Here is an 18,548-nt window from a genome sequence, read left to right as displayed (position 1 = left end):
TATATCACATTAATAATCCCAACAAAATACTTCCACTGTCTTAAATTTTGTTATGCAAATAAAACAGGAGCCACACCAAACAGAAATAATACTATAGGAAGAATATCTCCTCAACAAATTATTAGCTACTAAATTAAGTTACTTCTATCTTGTTGGAAAGTTTATTCCAACTGTGTCAACCTTGAATGGCCTTTAAAAATAAAATGAATATAAAAGCATATTTGTGTTGTCTCATTTTTCTATAACAAACACACACTGCTAATAACAACAAAAAACTATGAAATAATGAGTTTTAAAAATAGTCGTTCCAAAGTTTGGATTTTTGAAAAAATAAAGCAATACTGACTATTTAGGCCAGATTAAGGTCAAACATACAAGAATTCTTTTTTTAAAAAGAACCCCCCCACCCCATTTTCTGGACCAAGGAGAATACTTCTGCCAAAAAAGGGGAAAAATTTGTGCTATGCATATAAAATTATAAAAATAGTATGAAAGTAGGGCTAAGATATCAATTATATACAAGAAAAATTAATACTTAAAATATTTTTTCTTTTCTTCACCCTATTCTAAAATCTACAGCTTATTCATATTTATGACCATCACCAAAGTACTATGCAGAATAAATACACAAATGTGACATGGTACTTCTTCTCAAGAGGCCTAAAGCCAAGTAGTGCAGGCAGAAAAAACAGTGATTTCAAGGCAAAATGAAATGAGTACTATCATAAAGGCGCAAAGAGGCTAATGGAAATGATGAGATAGGAGTAATTCATTACAACTGAGAGAAAGTAGGTAGGAAGGCTTTTTGGAAGGAGAGGCACTGGAGCAGTCTTGAGAGGATAATTTGGTAGGACACTGGAAGTGGGGAAAGTATATGTTTTCATCTGTGTTTATAACATAAACTAAAACCATGTCTTGAAAATGCATAGAGTGTCCGGGGAATAACAGTGAGTAATCTAGAAAGGTAAAGTTCATGGTGAGCGACAAAACAGGAACAACCAGCTGGGGCCAGGTCACAGGAGGCCTGGAATACTATGCTCAGGAGTCTGAAATTTGTTCAGTAGCAGTGATAACACCATCGGGGACTTTTGAGCAAGAGTAATATGATCCAATCAGCTTAAGGAAAAAAAACTGATGGAAATTCTAATGTTAAATAGATTAGACTGAACTAGGCAATAAAAGTGGCCAAAAAAAAAAAAAAAAGGAAGAAAAGGATAAATATTAAAAACCGGGCCTTCCCTGGTGGCGCAGTGGTTGGGAGTCCGCCTGCCGATGCAGGGAACACGGGTTCGTGCCCCGGTCCGGGAAGATCCCACATGCCTTGGAGTGGCTGGGCCCGTTGAGCCATGGCCGCTGAGCCTGCGCGTCTGGAGCATGTGCTCCGCAACAGGAGAGGCCACAACAGTGAGAGGCCTGCGTACCGCAAAAAAAACAAAACAAAACAAAACAAAAAAACCCGGTAAGGATTTCTAAAGGGAAAAAACAATAAGATGTTTCTGAAGTTTCTGGTTTGCCTATAAGCAGAGCACTGGTTTTGGGAGGAGGAACACATGCTTTCTGTTTAGTTTTTCTGTTTAGTTGGATAGTGTGGTAAGTTGGTCAGTATAGTTTTCTACATATTTTTCTACATATTCACCATGAGACAAGACACCACGAAACATATTTAGTATGTAGCATGATCTCAATATATCAACCTGAGCAGAAATACGGGTGTTCATTCCTTTCTATCTCTTTACTGTTCTATTTCCTTTGAAGCGCAGTCTCTCTTTATTTGGTTATTTAATCACTAGCATTTCAAGTTCTCAACTCTTTTATCTTCTCACTCTAAACCATATTCTTTTTCTTGAGAAATCTCATTCATACTCACAACATTAGTTATTATCTCTATTCCCCCAAATATCCATTATTTATATCTCCAGGCCTAAGTTTCCATGAGCTTCAGTCCCATATATGCTGCCCATTTAATGTCTCCCCTGAGGGTATGGCAAATGCACCCCAGAGCCAACAAGTCCAAATCCAAACTCATTATTTTCGAACTAAAACAAATTCTCTCCCTGGGGTCTCTATCTCAGAATGATAACAACATTCATCCTATTACACAAGCTGGAAAGCTAGAAATCACTGCTGGTACTTTCTTCTCCCTCATTTCCTCATATTTGGTTCATTCCTTTTTCCTTTCACACCTTTTCATCTCCACTACAACCCTTTCCCCCCAACACACACTACGCAGCTATCATCATCAACCCCCCTCAAAAGCATCCTACGGTTCACTTTTGGCCCTCTCCAATCTACTCTCCATACTACAGCTAAGCATGTCCTCATCAACGTGCAAATCCTATCATTTCTTCTTCCTGCCAACACATACCATACCCTTGAATAAAACCCTTCAGTATCTTCCCATTGCTTTTAGAATATTAGAATAAAGTCCAAAACCTTTAACATGGTCTCTAAGGCCTTGCAGAGTCTGGCTCCTACATATTGTTCTGACCTCATGTCCAGTTCCTCATGTACACTAGGCTCCCTCCCATATGCTCCCAAAGGCCTCCCACAGAGCCTTTGCACAAGCTGTTCTCACCACGTGGAACACTCTACTCCCTCTGTCGCCTTCCCCTTTAGCCCACTTAAATTTTCCTGAATCTTTAGGACTCAGGCCAAACATTACTTCCTGAAGTAAAATTCTAATTTCTCCAAGCTCAAAGCACTGTAGATCATTCTTTTATTACATATCACCAGTTATAAAAATTATTTTATTAACATGTTTCCCCTACTAGATGCCAAACTCCGTGAGTGCAGGTACAGTGTTAGTCTTTCTTCATCATGTATCCACTACCCTTTGCCCAACGCCTGATACATAACAGGTTCTCAAAAAATATTGAATATGCATAAATAAAGGAGATTAGTTTGAATAAAGATGATACTGGATATAGTATGAATGGATGAAATCATCAAAACAGAGAGAAATGGGGCAAAAGAGAGACCTGGGCAGATGGGGCGGGGGTGGGGGGAAGGCAGGAAGAATGGGAAGTTTAATGGGTACAGAATTTTAGTATGGGATAACAAAAAAGTTCTGGAGATAGAGAGTGGTGATGGCAATGTGAATGTACTTAATGCCACTGAACTGTATGAACTGTATATTTAAAAATGGTGAAAGTGGGAAATTTGTGCTATATAAATATTATCTCCCCCCCCAAAACACACACAAAAAGATGGGCAGAGAAGGGAGAAACTTTAAAGAAGACTGAAAAGAAAACCGGAGGGAGAATAAGGGTAAAAAAGATAATGTGCTATCAAAAAAACAAGAGAAGAATATCTTAGGAACAGGTGCTGGTACACTAAAGAGAAGCTGAGTATGATGGAGTAGAAAACGGCTGTGCTAGAATATAATAGCTAAGTTCCTAGGAAGCTTTGCCTTATCAAAAAAATACATTTAAAAAACAATCTTCCCTTTAACTTGGGAAAAGAGAGGTTTAGGACTACAAGGTTCAAACTTGCAACAGCCAAATTATTTTTCTTTGAATATATACAGCTATAGCTATTGCTCTGTGCATACAGCTATAAAATCTAAACACTGTTAAGCAGATCCAGTACTTGATTACACCTAGTTTTGGTTCAAGAGTAACAGCTTTTCTTACATGCTCCTACTATCTTTAATGCCTTTGTTATAATAAAGCAAAAAGCTACTCACTCCAATTGCTACTTTTGAAGTGCAACAGCTTTGGTTTTCTCCCCTATGTCCATCCCATACGTTATTTTCTTATAATAACCACTGTTCCTGCCACAACAAACTACACTTTACTATATGACAGTTTAACTGTGTAGGCTCCCCCCTGCTTCCCCTGACCATTTGCAGCTTACACTCTAAAAAAGAGGACGTACCTCAATAATAAAGCCAAAAAAAAGCAATTTTAAGGACATGGCTGCCAAGTAAACACAAAGCAAAAAACAAAACTCTATTTAGGATTAGTAATCATGCATCAATCTTTTACTACATGAGCATTCCAGGAAACTGATATTCTTTTTTTTTTTTTGGCCTCGCTGCGAGGCTTGCAGGATCTTAGTTCCCTGACCAGGGACTGAACCAGGGCCCCAGCACTGAAAGCGTTGAGTACTATCCACCGGACCCCCAGGGAATTCCCAGAAACTGATATTCTTTTTTTTAATTTTTTAATTTTTTTTGAAACATATTTTTAAAAGATTGAGAGTAATTCCAAGAAAGAGTCAATAATATTTTTCCTACATTTCTAACACACTGGCATGCTACATTTAAATGCCATTAGAGTGACACATTTTGTCAGCTTTGTGAATGCTATTAAACAATAGAACATAAAAGCAGTTTAACTTAAAATGTCAAGTTAAAAAAAAAAAAAGAGGGGAAATGAATACATTTACTAAGCACTACCATGAGCCAGAAAAACATGCTAGGCTCTTTCAACATTATCATTTAATCCTTAAATAACACTTACAGGGTTCATCATGCTTATAAGAAAACTGAGCTTATAGGAGTTAAATAATTCGCGGAGTCACATAGCAACAAAGCGACAGAGTGAGAATGAGGGCTCTTTGGTTCTCAACCTGTATCTTTCTACCACATCAGAATTTCCCTGAGGCTGGTGAGATGATTTTAGATGATATCAGACAAAACATTTTTTTAAAATAATTATTTATTTTAGCTTGCACCAGAAAAAACCTTATTACATAAAATCCATTATTTCATGGATATTTTTTAGGATGAAGCTAAATAAAAATACGGAGATTTTTTTTTAAAGGCTATTAAGAAAATAACAGAACAGGGTTATGTGCATATGGCAAAAACTCACGATGGCATGCACAATGTGATTTGGAAAACACCCCTCAAGCAAAGAACTGCCTTCCTAAAAACATACCAGTCAACATTTATCTGTTTTTTGATTAAAGAAAGCAAAGAGATGAATTTACAAGTAAAATTATAGACATACCTGACATAGTTTGATCAAGCTTGTGGATAAGAGACTTTTTAGCACATTCAACATCAGGACTTGGGTAATCCAAAACTTGCCTGCACCAAACTAAAGGACTAACTGATTTCTGCATTGGTGTAAGTTTTTTCTTTGGTGATGAATACAGCCTAGAAGAAAACAAAAAACAAAAACAAAAAAGGGTAATGTTAATTATTAAGCACAAGGTTATAAAATAGGGATCCTTTGGAACAGATTTAAATTGGGGGATGGGGAGTAAAAATGATGGAGTATGTTTAAAATCACCCACATTTACTTTCTGCACAGGAAGAAAATGACACTACAATCATCAATATAAGCCCAAATCTCAACTATTAAATGAACCCAAATGAGGCCAACTGTCCAGTCCTAAAATGTGTCTTTATTTTTCTTTTACTCTCATTTCAAAAACTATGAAGAAACATGTCTTTACAATATTTTATTCTTTTTTCAATAGTTCTTAACTCCCTAATATAACCATATCATTAAGTCCTGTCTAGAAGGCAGATAAATACCTTGCTTTCCAACTCCCAGTTCCCTTCCTACCACAAACCACACATTCACCATTAGTAATGCATTCCTTTTACTTAAGCAGTACCCACTCTGTAGCCCTTTTTTCAAATGATACGTCAGAGAAAAGCAATACATTAAAAAATCCTTAATAACAATATGAATCAATTTATGAAATTACTTCAGTTTCAGTAAAGAAGAAAGGAAAAGTATTTTATAAGCTCCTGGGGAAGGCATATAAAAACAAAAAGGTGGGAAGATACTTCCTACTTCATTTGTTTTTCCTCAGATTAGTTCAGATTACATCAATTGATGTTAATTTATTTCAAATGTTACTCTATATGAAAAATGTGAAGTTACTTGAATTCTAACCAGAGTGGTTTGCAAATTAAGACACTTAAGTGAAATCTATGATGTAAACAAAATTACTGCACTTCCAGATGGATGGGATGTAAAATCAGCTCCTTTACTGCACCTGACTAACTCATGGAGGATGGGGAAAAGGGAGAAAAAGTGCCCCATCTGACATTGCCTCCTCCTGTCTTGTTGATGCTGCATAGAGGTGGAGGTTCAGCTCTCCCACTGGGCCTCTATGACTTAATTTTAGCAGAAATAGGCGAATAAAGCAATATTTTTCAAGTTTTCTTGACAAGTAAAATCTTGACAATCTCAACTTATAAGTTACATTAGCCATCAATAAATTGGCTGTGTCCATCAGAAAACAGTCCCTCTTGACTGAACTGTATATTATTATTTAAGAAATTCAAAAGCATCAGTGAAAAAAAATGTTTTTAGTAGGCAAATTGATAAGGGTAGGAAATAAAAAAAGATGGAAGAATACAAAATTACTCTTAAATTTTTAGCTGTTGTAACTGAAAGAATTATAGTGCCATTGACAAAAACAGGAAAGCTACCATTCACCTGGTATAGGCGAGATTATGATGTTTTAAACTGATTTTGAATTATTGATGTTTTATTCATTTAGTTTATAGTAGTTTCTGTATTTTTAAAGATGCTAAAAGTACCTTACAACTTTTTTTAAAAACAGCCTTTTCAAGATGTAATTTACATACCATAAAATTTGCCTGTGTAATTTCTGCACCATAAAATTCATTGTATAATTTGATGAATTTAGTATTTAGTTACCCAAACTATCACCACCATGTAATTTTAGAACATTTTTATCACCCTAAAAAGAAACCCCCTTTCCGTTTCTACCTCCAGCCCTAGGCAATAACAAATCTGCTTTCTGCTCCATGTTCCTTTCTAAACATTTCATATAAACAGAATCATACAATGTGTGTTTTGTGTGTCTGGCTTCTTTCACATGAATTGCCAAAGTGTGAAAGAAAAAGTGATACACACTACTATATATAACTAATAAGGACCTACTGTATAGTACAGACTATAGTAGAGACAATGTTTTGTAATGGCATTTATGGGAAAAGAATATAAATGGACATACATGTATGTATAACTGATTCACTTTGCTGTACACCTGAAACAATACTGTAAATCAACTATACTCCAATAAAAAAAAAAAAAACCAAAAAGCCCAACATTTCCTGAAAGTTCTCAACACAAGGAAAACAATTTTCTTCTTCTTCCCCCCTCCTTTTGTATCTGTATGAGATGATGAATGTTAAATAAACTTATCGTGGTAATCATCTTGCAAAATACGTAAGTAATGTCATTACGCTGTACACCTTAAACTTATACAGTACTGTATCTCAATTATATCGCAATAAAACTAAAAAAAAAAAGGAGTAAGCACTGCTACAAACACTACCAATATTAAAAGAATTGTAAGGAATATTTTGAAGAACTTTACGCCAACAAAACAGATAGACTGGAAGACTGGATACACAAATTCCTAGAAAGATACACGTTATCAAATGGGACTCAAGAAGAAATAGAGACTCTGAAGAGATTTATAAAAATAAATTGAATTAGTAATGAGAAATCTTCCTGTAAAGAAAAGCCCAGTTCCAGATGCCTTCACTTATTAATTTTATCAATACTAAGGAAAAGTAATGCCAATCCTATACAAACTCTTTCAGAAAATAGACCTAATGGTAAAAGACTGAATACTTCTCCTAAGACTGGGAACAAAGTTAAGGATGCACACTATCAACATCTCTATTCAATGTGGTACTACAGTGTCTAGCCAGTGCAGAAAGGCAAGAACAAGAAATTAAGGCATCCATGTGGGAAAGAAAAAAGTAAAATTGTCTTTATTCACAGACAGTATGATCCTGTACATAGAAAATCCTTTGTAGGAATCTACTGAAAGCAAACGAAATCAACTAGACTTAATTAATGTGTTTAGCAAGGTCACAGGATATGAGATCAACAGGCCAAAAAAAAAAGAAAATCAACTTATTTCTATGTATCAATGAACTCAAATATGAAATAAATATAACAATTCCATTCACAACAGCATCAAAAAGAATACTTAGGAATAAATTTAACAAATGAAGTGCAAGAGTTGTACACCGAAAACAATAAAACATTGCTGAGAGAAATGAAAGACTTAAATAAATGGAGAGATGTACCATGTTCCTAGATCTGAAGACTCAATGTTGTCAAGATGTCAATTCTTCCAAACTGATCAACAGAATACAATCCCTACAAAAATGTCAGCAGGCATTTTTATAGAAATGGACAACCTAATTCTAGAAGTTACATGAAAATGTAAAGACAAAGAATGGCCAGAAGAATTCTGAAAATGAACAATCTTTTAAAAATTTTAAAATCTCTGGTCTTGCTCCCTTCCAATCCATTCTATATATTGCAGCCAAATTGTTTTCTGAAATATGAATCTATTAATATTCCTCTGCTAAAAATTCTATGCCAGTTTCCTTTTGCCCTTATGGTAGTTTTTTTCCAAAACACAGCCCCCGTGGCCCTTGAAACACAGCAATGATCGAACTGTTGCAGTACCTTTTTTTTTTTAGCTACATTTCTCACCCTTCTCCACCACTCAAATCTAAATAATAGCCATATGGTACTAATTTCTACTCCTGAAAAGCCCAACACTTTTGCTTCTAGGTCATTTTGTGCATGCTGTTCCCCTTGCCTTAAACAAACTCAATTCCACTTCTTGGTTACCTCACCCTCCCTTGCCCAATTTCGGCCAGCCCATTCGTACTTTCTACGAAGTCTCAACTTAAATGTCCCTTCTTCAAGGAAACCTTCCTTAAGTACCTGTCATAAGACTATATTAGGGGTTTCCCTGGTGGCGCAGTGGTTAAGAATCCACCTGCCAATGCAGGGGACACGGGTTTGAGCCCTGGTCCGGGAAGATCCCACATGCTGCGGAGCAACTAAGCCCGTGCACCAAAACTACTGAGCCCTCGTGCCACAACTACTGAAGCCCGAGAGCCTAGAGCCCATGCTCCGCGAAAAGAGAAGCCACTGCAATAAGAAGCATGCGCACCAACACAAAGAGTAGCCCCCGCTTGCTGCAACTAGAGAAAGCCTGCGCTCAGCAACAAAGAACCAATGCAGCCAAAAATAAATAAATAAATAAAAATTTTAATGTGTTACGGGGCAATAAAAATGCTACAATATGCATAAACCACAAAAACATTAAACTAAGTAAAAGAAGTCAGCCACAAAAGACCACATACTGCATGATACCATTCATATGGAATGTCTAGAATAGGCAAATCTATGAGACAAAACAGATTGGTGGTTGCCCAGGGATGGGAGAGGGGATGGGGAGAGAGAAATGGGAAATGACTGCTAATGGGTACAAAGATCCTTTCTGGGATATTGAAAATATTCTAAACCAAGATTATGGTCATGGTTGTACTATTCTGTAAATATAGAAATCACTCAATACTAAAAACAGGTGAATTTTATGTATGTAAATTCTATCTTAATAAAGCTGTTAAAAAATATGTTAGAAATAATTGGTCTCTCAAGATGTTGCTTTTTCCCTTAGGACAATTATTACAAAGGAATTAAACACCATTAAATATAATTTATGTCTATTGTTAATAGTGAGAGAACTAGTAAAGATGTAATTAAGAATATGAATGTTATGAAACTGATCATAACAAATCATATTTTGTCCGATATGTCACACATACCTGTATAACATGACTGGTGATAAAAACAACTAAGAATATAACTATTTTGTAAAAGTAACAACTTTAGGGACTTCCCTGGTGGCGCAGTGGTTAAGAATCTGCCTGCCAATGCAGGAGACACAGGTTTGATCCCTGGTCCAGGAGGATTCCACATGCCGTGGAGCAACTAAGCTCGTGAGCCACAACTACTGAGCCTGTGCTCTAGAGCCTGAGCCACAGCTACTGAACCTGTGTGCCGCAGCTACTGAGGCTCGCGTGCCTAGAGCCCGTGCTCAGCAACAAGAGAAGCCACCGCAATGAGAAATGAGAAGCCTGCGCACCGCAACGAAGAGTAGCCCCCGCTCACCACAACTAGAGAAAGCCCGCACGCAGCACTGAGGACCCAACGCAGCCAAAAATTAAAAAACAAAACAAAACAAAAAAACTTTAATAATATAGAAATGTATAAATGTAAGGAGTGATAATAACCTCCCTCCCCCTACCAATTCTATCCTCCCAAGTTATTTACAGTTTGCAGTATGTCTCTTGGGACTTTTTTACGCATACACATAGCAGACATATTATTAAAAGACAGATAGGATGGGAAATTGGAGACATTTTACTGAATTTATAGTAACCACAGTAATCACTTTTCATGTTGCAGTCAGCTGAAAGTAGGCTAATAAAGCTAAGAACAACAAAGATTTAACTTTATTTAAAGTAAAAATAAAATTATATCAAAACTGTTATTGAAATAAATTTCTGTAGATTGGTATGGAAACTTTTTACAGGCTAAGGAAAATCATCAGATTTTAATACCTCAAAATCATACTTCTCTATTTACTGAGTAAGGTGTATTCAACGCAAAAGAAAAGAGCCTCTGTCTTCACAAAGTTCAATGTATATTCCCTGCAATAGTAATGACATTTACAGACTTATATATTTGCATCTGAATGAACCCTGAACAAAACACCAATGATTACAATGTTTTTTAAGTGCATATGAAAAAAGATAAAGGAAACATAACAAAGTAAGTTCAAAGTGGCCATATTGAGATTGTAATTTTGTTTCTATTCTTATAATTTTATGGGGGTTTTTTTCAGATTGGAAATTTGATTTTATTTTTATTATTTATTTATTTTTAATTTTTATTTTATATTAGAGTATAGTTGATTTACAATGTTGTGTTAGTTTCAGGTATACAGCTAAGTGATTCAGTTATACATATACATATATCCATTATTTTCATATTCTTTTCCCATATAGGTTATTACAGAATATTGAGTAGAGTTCCCTGTGCTATACAGTAGGTCCTTGATTACCTATTTTATACATAGTAGAGTGTATATGTTAATCCCAAACTCCTAATTTATCCCTTCCCCCGACATTTCCCCTTTGGTAACCACAGGTTTGTTTACGAAGTCTGTGAGTCTGCTTCTATTTTGTAAATAAGTTCATTTTTATCACTTTTTTTTTAGATTCCACATATAAGTGATATCATATATTTGTCTTTCTCTGCCCAACTTACTTCACTTAGTATGATAATCTCTAGGTCCATCCGGAAAGGCTTGAATTTTTTTTTAAATTTTTTATTCAAGTGTAGTTGATTTACAACGTTATGTTAGTGTACAGCAAAGTGAATCAGTTATACATATACATATATCCGCTCTTTTTTAGATTCTTTTCCCATATAGGTCATTACAGAGCATTGAGTAGCATTCCCTGTACTATACAGTAGGTCAAGGAAAGGCTTATATTTAAATCAGGGTGATGGAAAGGCTTAAAGGTCTGCCCAGAGTGTGGAATCAATGGATCAGAGTTGGTGGTCTGTGGAGTAACTTCTTCAGAAAAGGCACTGGGAACAAGACCAAGGGTTGAGTAAAGACGGACAGATATGTCAAAGGGGTATTGCAGAAGGCTAAAGTTGGTCAGCTACACAAGGGAGCAGAGGAACAAGAAACAGATGTATGTTGAACTCATTTACTGTTTTTTTTAAGTTAATTTTTATTGGAGTATAGCTGCTTTATAATGTTGTGTTAGTTTCTGCTATACAGCAAAGTTAATCAGTTATACGTACACATATATCCTCTCTTTTTTTAGATTTCCTTCCCATTTAGGTCACCACAGAGCATTGAGTAGAGTTCCCAGTGCTATACAGTATGTTCTCATTAGTTATCTGTTTTACACATAGTAGTGTATATAAGTCAATCCCAATCTCCCAATTCATTCCACACCCCCCTTCCCGCCTTGGTATCCATAAGTTTGTTCTCTACATCTGTGTCTCTATTTCTGCTTTGCAAATAAGTTCATCTGTACCATTTTCTAGATTCCACATATAAGAGATATTATATGCTATTTGTTTTTCTCTTTCTGACTTATTTCACTTTACATGACAGTCTCTAGGTCTATCCACGTCTCTACAAACGGCACTATTTCATTCCTTTTTATGGCTGACTAATATTCCATTGTATATGTTTTTTTTTAAACTTTCATTAATAAAAGTATCTTTGGCCGTACCCACACCTAAATATAATTTAATAAACTATTAGGATACATTGCTTTATAATGATTTAACAACCTTCCTGAGACAATGTGAAATAATAATTAATGTTATTATTAATCAAGGGCTTATTACATGGCAGGCATGGTTTCAGTATTTTATTTATTTATTTATTTTGGCTGCACCAGATTTTAGTTCCCCAACAAGGGATCGAACCCAGCCCCCCAGCATTGGGAGTTCAGAGTCTTGCCCACTGGACCACCAGGGAAGTTCCTCAGTATTTAAAATATACTAACCCTTTCAATCTTCCCAATAAGCTTATGAGATAGGTACTAATATAATCCCTGGTTTACAGATGAGGTCAAGAGGCACAGTGAGCTAAATGACTTGTCCAAGGTGACATAGCTGTTAAGTGGCAAAACCAGGATTGCTTCAGAACCTAAGCTCTTAACTTTACCAACTAATACTTTACATACTTTACCAACTAATACATTTTCTAAAAGAATGTACAAGATCCTTGACTTAAAGGCTTCAATATAGTAATCATTCTAATGGCCTCCTGCTGTTACCTGCTCTCTTCTAAGCCTTATGAACCACAAAATATAAAGTTGTAATAGATCCCACTATTAAATACAATTAAAAAAATCACAACTCAATTGAAGAAAAATATCTTCAGTTCATATGTAGTAAGAGTCTTTTTGAAATTTTAGTAATAAATTATAGTGGTAATTATTTACAAGGCAAATTCATTAATAAAGTCTTAGAACAGTTTACAAGCCCTGAAGTGACAATGGCTGCAGGGCAGGATACAGACATAAACTGCTGGTATGACAGCAGAACACAACATGGTGAATCAACAAACAGGGCAGAGCAAGCAGAACAGACTTAAGAAAAGTTTTAAAGTAGTAAATCCCAAACTTTTAGACAGTGACACTCTATGCTTCCATTTTCATTTCATGATTCTCTTGATTCTCATTCTGGTATGGCATGGGTTTTTTAATTTTAAGAGTATCAAAACAATTTTGATATTCCTTGGGATGCCACAAAACTGAGGTTGGAAATTACTTCTTTAAAGAGACAAACATCTAGTGTTGAGGCATAATTGTGTACTGCTGGGAGACCAACTGGGAGTGTGGCAATCAGAAAATGAGTTGTTTTGTTTTGAGAAAAGACATCAGGAAGACTGGAAGTCTCAAACTATACCAGACTGCAAATTGTGGCAACAGCTGCAAAGAAAGAGACAGTTTTAATGTGTATTGACTAATACATAATACATATCTGCTTAGCTACAATTGCATCCATAGATAGCAATTACAAAAAAATAAATAATTAAATAAAATATCAGGTAATTAAAGTGCTAAAGAAAATTTGGCAGTATCTTTATGCTACGCCACAGTAGGAAGAGAGAATACACTATACTCTGCTTATAGAACTAAAGTTAATATTAAGACCAGCCCAGGGACTTCCCTGGTGGCGTAGTGGTTAAGAATCCACCTGCTAATGCAGGGGACATGGGTTTGAGCCCTGGTCCGGGAAGATCCCACATGCCGCGGAGCAACTAAGCCCATGTGCCACAACTACTGAGCCTGTGTGCCACAACTACTGAAACCCGCGTGCCTAGAGCCCGTGCTCTGCAACAAGAGAAGCCACCACAATGAGAAGCCCGTGCACTGCAACGAAGAGTAGCTCCTGCTCTCCGCAACTAGAGAAAGTCCGCACACAGCAATGAAGACCCAACGCAGCCAAAAATAAATAAATAAATTTATTAAAAAAAAAAAAACCTTTAAAGAAAAAAAAAAAAGGCAGCCCAGACATTCTCTTTTCTCTCTCTCTCTCTTTTTTTTTTTTTTTTTTTTTTTAAGTTTTTGGCCATCCTGAATGGCATGTGGGATCTTAGTTCCCCCAACCAGGGATCGAACCCTGCACACCTTGCAGTGGGAGTGTGGTGTCTTAATCACTGGACCACAAGGGAAGTCCCATCTCTTCTCTTTTTCTTTTGAGTTACATAGAAAGATAAGAATGGCTATGTGAGGATTCCTTATTATTAAAGTGTACGGGATACCAAGATGGTTAAAATGCATAAAATACATTTGGAGGGATGGGGGAAAGTAGTTGTGTGTATATATATAAGCTATATATAATTGTTTAACTCTCTCTCATATAGCACTCCAAGCATCTCAGGGACAGGAATATTTCACATCATTCCTTATGCCTCACCCTCACCCCCAAAGAAAACTGCCTGGCACACAGTATTATAGAAACGGAACACCATATTGCAGAATGAATGAAGGAAATAATTATACAAAAATTCATAATAGAGCACTGCCTTTTTCCTGAAAAATTATAATCATGGAAATTCTATAGTTATACTTGATGTACCAGTTGGGGACCCCAGTTGTAAGATCAGCAGAACTAAATTCTTCCTGTTTTAATTCATATCCATTTCTACCCTCCTCATTCCTTTCAAAATACCCATAACCACTGACCAAGATCTCTCTCAAGTGACAGTAATCAAATCATCCCAGTGTCTTTAAGAGGCCAAATTTAACCTATTCTCCAGTCCTACTTTCTTTCTTTTCTTTCTTCCCTTTCCTACTAGTTTTCTCAAGATCACTTATTAATTACCAAAGGTAGAAGTGATGACATGAGGATCTGAAAATACACATTATAAGTGTAAAACCTGAGCTCCTCACACACTTCCTACATCACATTATTTTTGTTATTTTATCAACTGCTGCCTCATAAGATATAACCATATATTTATTCCTACTATTTTATGTTTACCAGAAACTTTTTTTTTTATTATTGGGTTTTTTTTGGCCTTGCCATGTTGGCAGTGAAAGTGCTGAGTCCTAACCACTGGACAGCCAGGGAATTCCCAGAAACTTTTTTTTTTTTTTTTTTTTTGCAGTACGCGGGCCTCTCACTGTTGTGGCCTCTCCCACTGCGGAGCACAGGCTCCGGACGCGAAGGCTCAGTGGCCACGGCTCACGGGCCCAGCCGCTCCGCGGCATGTGGGATCTTCCCGGACCGGGGCACGAACCCGCATCCCTTGCATCGGCAGGCGGACTCTCAACCACTGCGCCACCAGGGAAGCCCCCAGAAACTCTTTTAATTTGAAGAAATCTTTTGTTTGTTTCATCATAACCAATCATCATTTTTTGGACATACAATATGTTCTAATAGTTTTAGTACTAATTTTTCTCCTGGGTGTCAGTCACAGAGCTGTAAGTGCTTACTATAGACATTGTCTCAAAATCAAATATCCCCAAACAAACCTAAAATGACACCATTATTTTTTCCAGTCAACAAATGAAAATTTTTATAATGACCTTGACTGTTTTCTCACTCCATACATTCAATCAACACATTCTATCGATTCATTAAACTGGCTTCCCCACACCTACCAGACTTTCAACCTTCCAATCCATCCTCTACTACCACTTAGCTCTCCAAAACACAGGTCAGGATAAACATTGTTTCACAGCTCAAAAATTTTCTCACTGGATGTACTCCCCAACTTAATTTTCAAGATCCTGTGTTTTCGATGCAAAACCACATCCTTGATCTTCTCTCTCAAGTACTCCAATAAAAAACCCTCTTGTCCAGCCAAAATGGCCAAATAAATGTTCACTTCACACATCTGTTAAACCACAGATGTGTCTTTGCTTATAGCTCTTTTTACTACAGGGGCAAAAATAATTTCCTTTCCATTTTCCTTGTCTAACCCAAGCCTTACCTCTAGACCAATTCAAGACTCCATTTTTCATGAGGCTTTCCAACTGCCACAGTTCTTCTGACTACTCCTTATCATCTTAACACAGTGCTCTACTCATAGTAGGTACTCAATAAATGTTTTATGATTACTCCCATGGTGACTGTTCATCCCAGTTTGCCCAGGTGTAAGTCCTCATTTAAACCTGTTGTTTTGGCATCTCAGCACTCCCTTGACTCTCAAATAGTTTGTACAATAAATCACACAATCATTTTAATTTTTCCTAATTTTCAGAACATTATTTTATGACTTAGAAATGTAAATGGAGGAAAGTTACTAGAATAAGATACTTATTCCTGCAATACAGCACTAAATATTTCTGGTCAAGTAGACACCGTAAGTATGCTTTAAGGCAATACTTGGGGTGATTTTGCCCCCAGGAAACATCTGGCAATGTCTGACATTTTTGCTTGGCCAGGGATGTTGCTAGACATCATACCACACACAGCACAGCCCTCACAACAAAGAATTTATCATCGTTATTTAACGTCGATATCGACGTTATTTAACGTCGATACCCTTATATAAGAAAGCAAGATCAAAATGATATTTTTAAACAATGTAGATGTTTTATAAGAGGAACTAAACAAATCTGATCTTTATTCATTTAGCTTGAGATGATTGTTTTCATGCAATCAATTGTAAGTGGTTGGGATGAAATGGAAAGACTATCATTATGGACTCAATACTTTGGTTTGAATTTCAGTTTTGCTATGTGCGTCTGGGCCCAAGAGGTTGGTAAAGATCAGAGGTTCAGTTTTCTAGCCCACAAAAGTACCTACGTCTTCTCTTCCCACCTACATACTATTGCCACACTAATCTTTCCAAAACACGATTTTGTTAAGGATATTCCGACACTCAAAAATCTCCTCCTAGATTTCACAAGCAATCCACAGTATGGTCTCCAACCCAATGATTCAAATTTCTTACTTGTTCCCCAACAAATTTGTATCTTCACAGACTTCGCTTTACCCTACTCAAATGAAGCACTCATTCTTTTCCCTGCACTTTTTGATTCTGACAGAGCAGCAAGAAATACCCTTCCGCCTATCTGTACCTAAATCCTAAGTCTCAGCTCTCACATTCAAGTCCATATAAACCTTTCTGCTGTGAACTCTCATTGCTGATTTCAGAGAGGACCGAATTCTGTGTTCATTCTGTCTCCAAGCTAAACTCTAAGCACTTGAAAGCTTAGTATCAAGCCACAATCAGTCATTTAAACAAATGTTTATGTGGCAGCTACCACTGGCCAGGCATGGTGCTCAACAGGAATTCAAAAATGAATTAAAGGGTTTCCCTGGTGGCGCAGTGGGTGACAGTCCTCCTGCTGATGCAGGGAACACGGGTTCGTGCCCCGGTCCGGGAAGATCCCACATACCGCGGAGCAGCTAGGCCCGTGAGCCATGGCCGCTGAGCCTGCGCTCCGCAACGGGAGAGGCCACAATAGTGAGAGGCCTGTGTACCGCAAAAAACAAACAAACAAAAAAAACGAATTAAGACAAAATTAAATGATTATACTTCTCATCGTGCTGCTTGTCAGCTCTCTCAGTCATAGGGGGTACTACCATAGAAACCTATAGCGCCTGCTCAACAAGTTCCAAACCTCTAGATTCAGGTTTCTAGGACTTATCTGTTTTTTTGGATTTTATTTTTTAATTCTCTCCAGATCAGCCCCAGCTAAAAATAACCAATGGCAAACAAGAGTTTCACTATGAGAAGTCAACGCAAGACCCATTATCTCCCTCCAAGGGGGGAAATTAGCAGGCTCACTCAAAAGATAGTCACATCCTAAAATTACTAAAGTACTCTCTCTATATCTACTAGTTATTAATAAAGACATAAAATATAATCTCTATAATTATAAAATGCAGTACGAATTAGGCACTAAACGCATTATACTTAAAAACCTCCTCACTAACTTAACAGCATCTATTAAATTCCATTCCTCAAATTTATCAGACTCATAGGTCATTTGTGGACTTAGCCTGGCCCACACCTGCTTCTTTTTTTTGTATATATAAATTTATTTATTTTATTTATTTTATTTTTGGCTGTGTTGGGTCTTTGTTGCTGCGAGTGGGCTTTCTCTAGTTGCAGAGAGCGGGCTTCTCACTACGGTGGCTTCTCTTTTTGCAGAGCATGGGCTCTAGGCGTGTGGGCTTCAGTAGTTGTGGCTCGCAGGCTCTAGAGCGCAGGCTCAGTAGTTGTGGTGCATAGGCTTAGTTGCTCCACGGCATGTGGGATCTTCCTGGACTAGGGCTTGAACCTGTGTCCCTTGCATCGGCAGGCAGATTCTTAACCACTGTGCCACCAAGGAAGCCCCACCCCCTGCTTCTTATTCACGCTTTTCAAACAAAACAACGCTTAACAGCCACACATGGTTGGGTACTTTCTAATTCTCTCACAGGCAGATGAGCAGAAGTTCATGAATGGAGCAGTGGAGGGCTGTGTGTGGGAGAGATTTCCTTCTAGTAACTGTAGAAGTGGGACATGGTTTGATTCATCCTCATGAATTCTAAACCTCTAATTTTTAACTAAACACTGTTTGTCTCTCTCCAAATATTTTCATAAACTTCATGGTACTGCATTATCTTGCTTCTATTATTTCCCACATTTCAAGAAGATATAATCACTTTTTTCTTTTCCTCCCTATAGTTCCTTAATACCCTCAAGAAGTCTCAATTTTACTGCAGAATCTGAACCCTTTCCAAGAT

The 18,548-nt window shown here is 36.9% G+C and overlaps 1 protein-coding gene across 3 annotated transcripts in view; it reads right to left on the bottom strand.

Moving 5' to 3' along the window:
* SLAIN2 (SLAIN motif family member 2) overlaps positions 1-18,548 on the bottom strand; it is an 81,042-nt gene that overhangs the window by 42,011 nt on the left and 20,483 nt on the right. For all 3 annotated transcript variants that reach the window (XM_079920386.1, XM_079920384.1, XM_079920385.1), the window contains exon 2: positions 4,956-5,104. In XM_079920386.1, the coding sequence (XP_079776512.1) occupies positions 4,956-5,104 (149 nt within the window). The remainder of the gene's footprint in view (positions 1-4,955; positions 5,105-18,548) is intronic.

This window comes from Stenella coeruleoalba (assembly GCF_951394435.1).
Source record: "Stenella coeruleoalba genome assembly, chromosome: 4".
Taxonomy (NCBI): Eukaryota; Metazoa; Chordata; class Mammalia; order Artiodactyla; family Delphinidae; genus Stenella; species Stenella coeruleoalba.
Note: the sequence above shows the minus strand (reverse complement) of the source record. Positions and strands in the feature narration are given on the sequence as shown.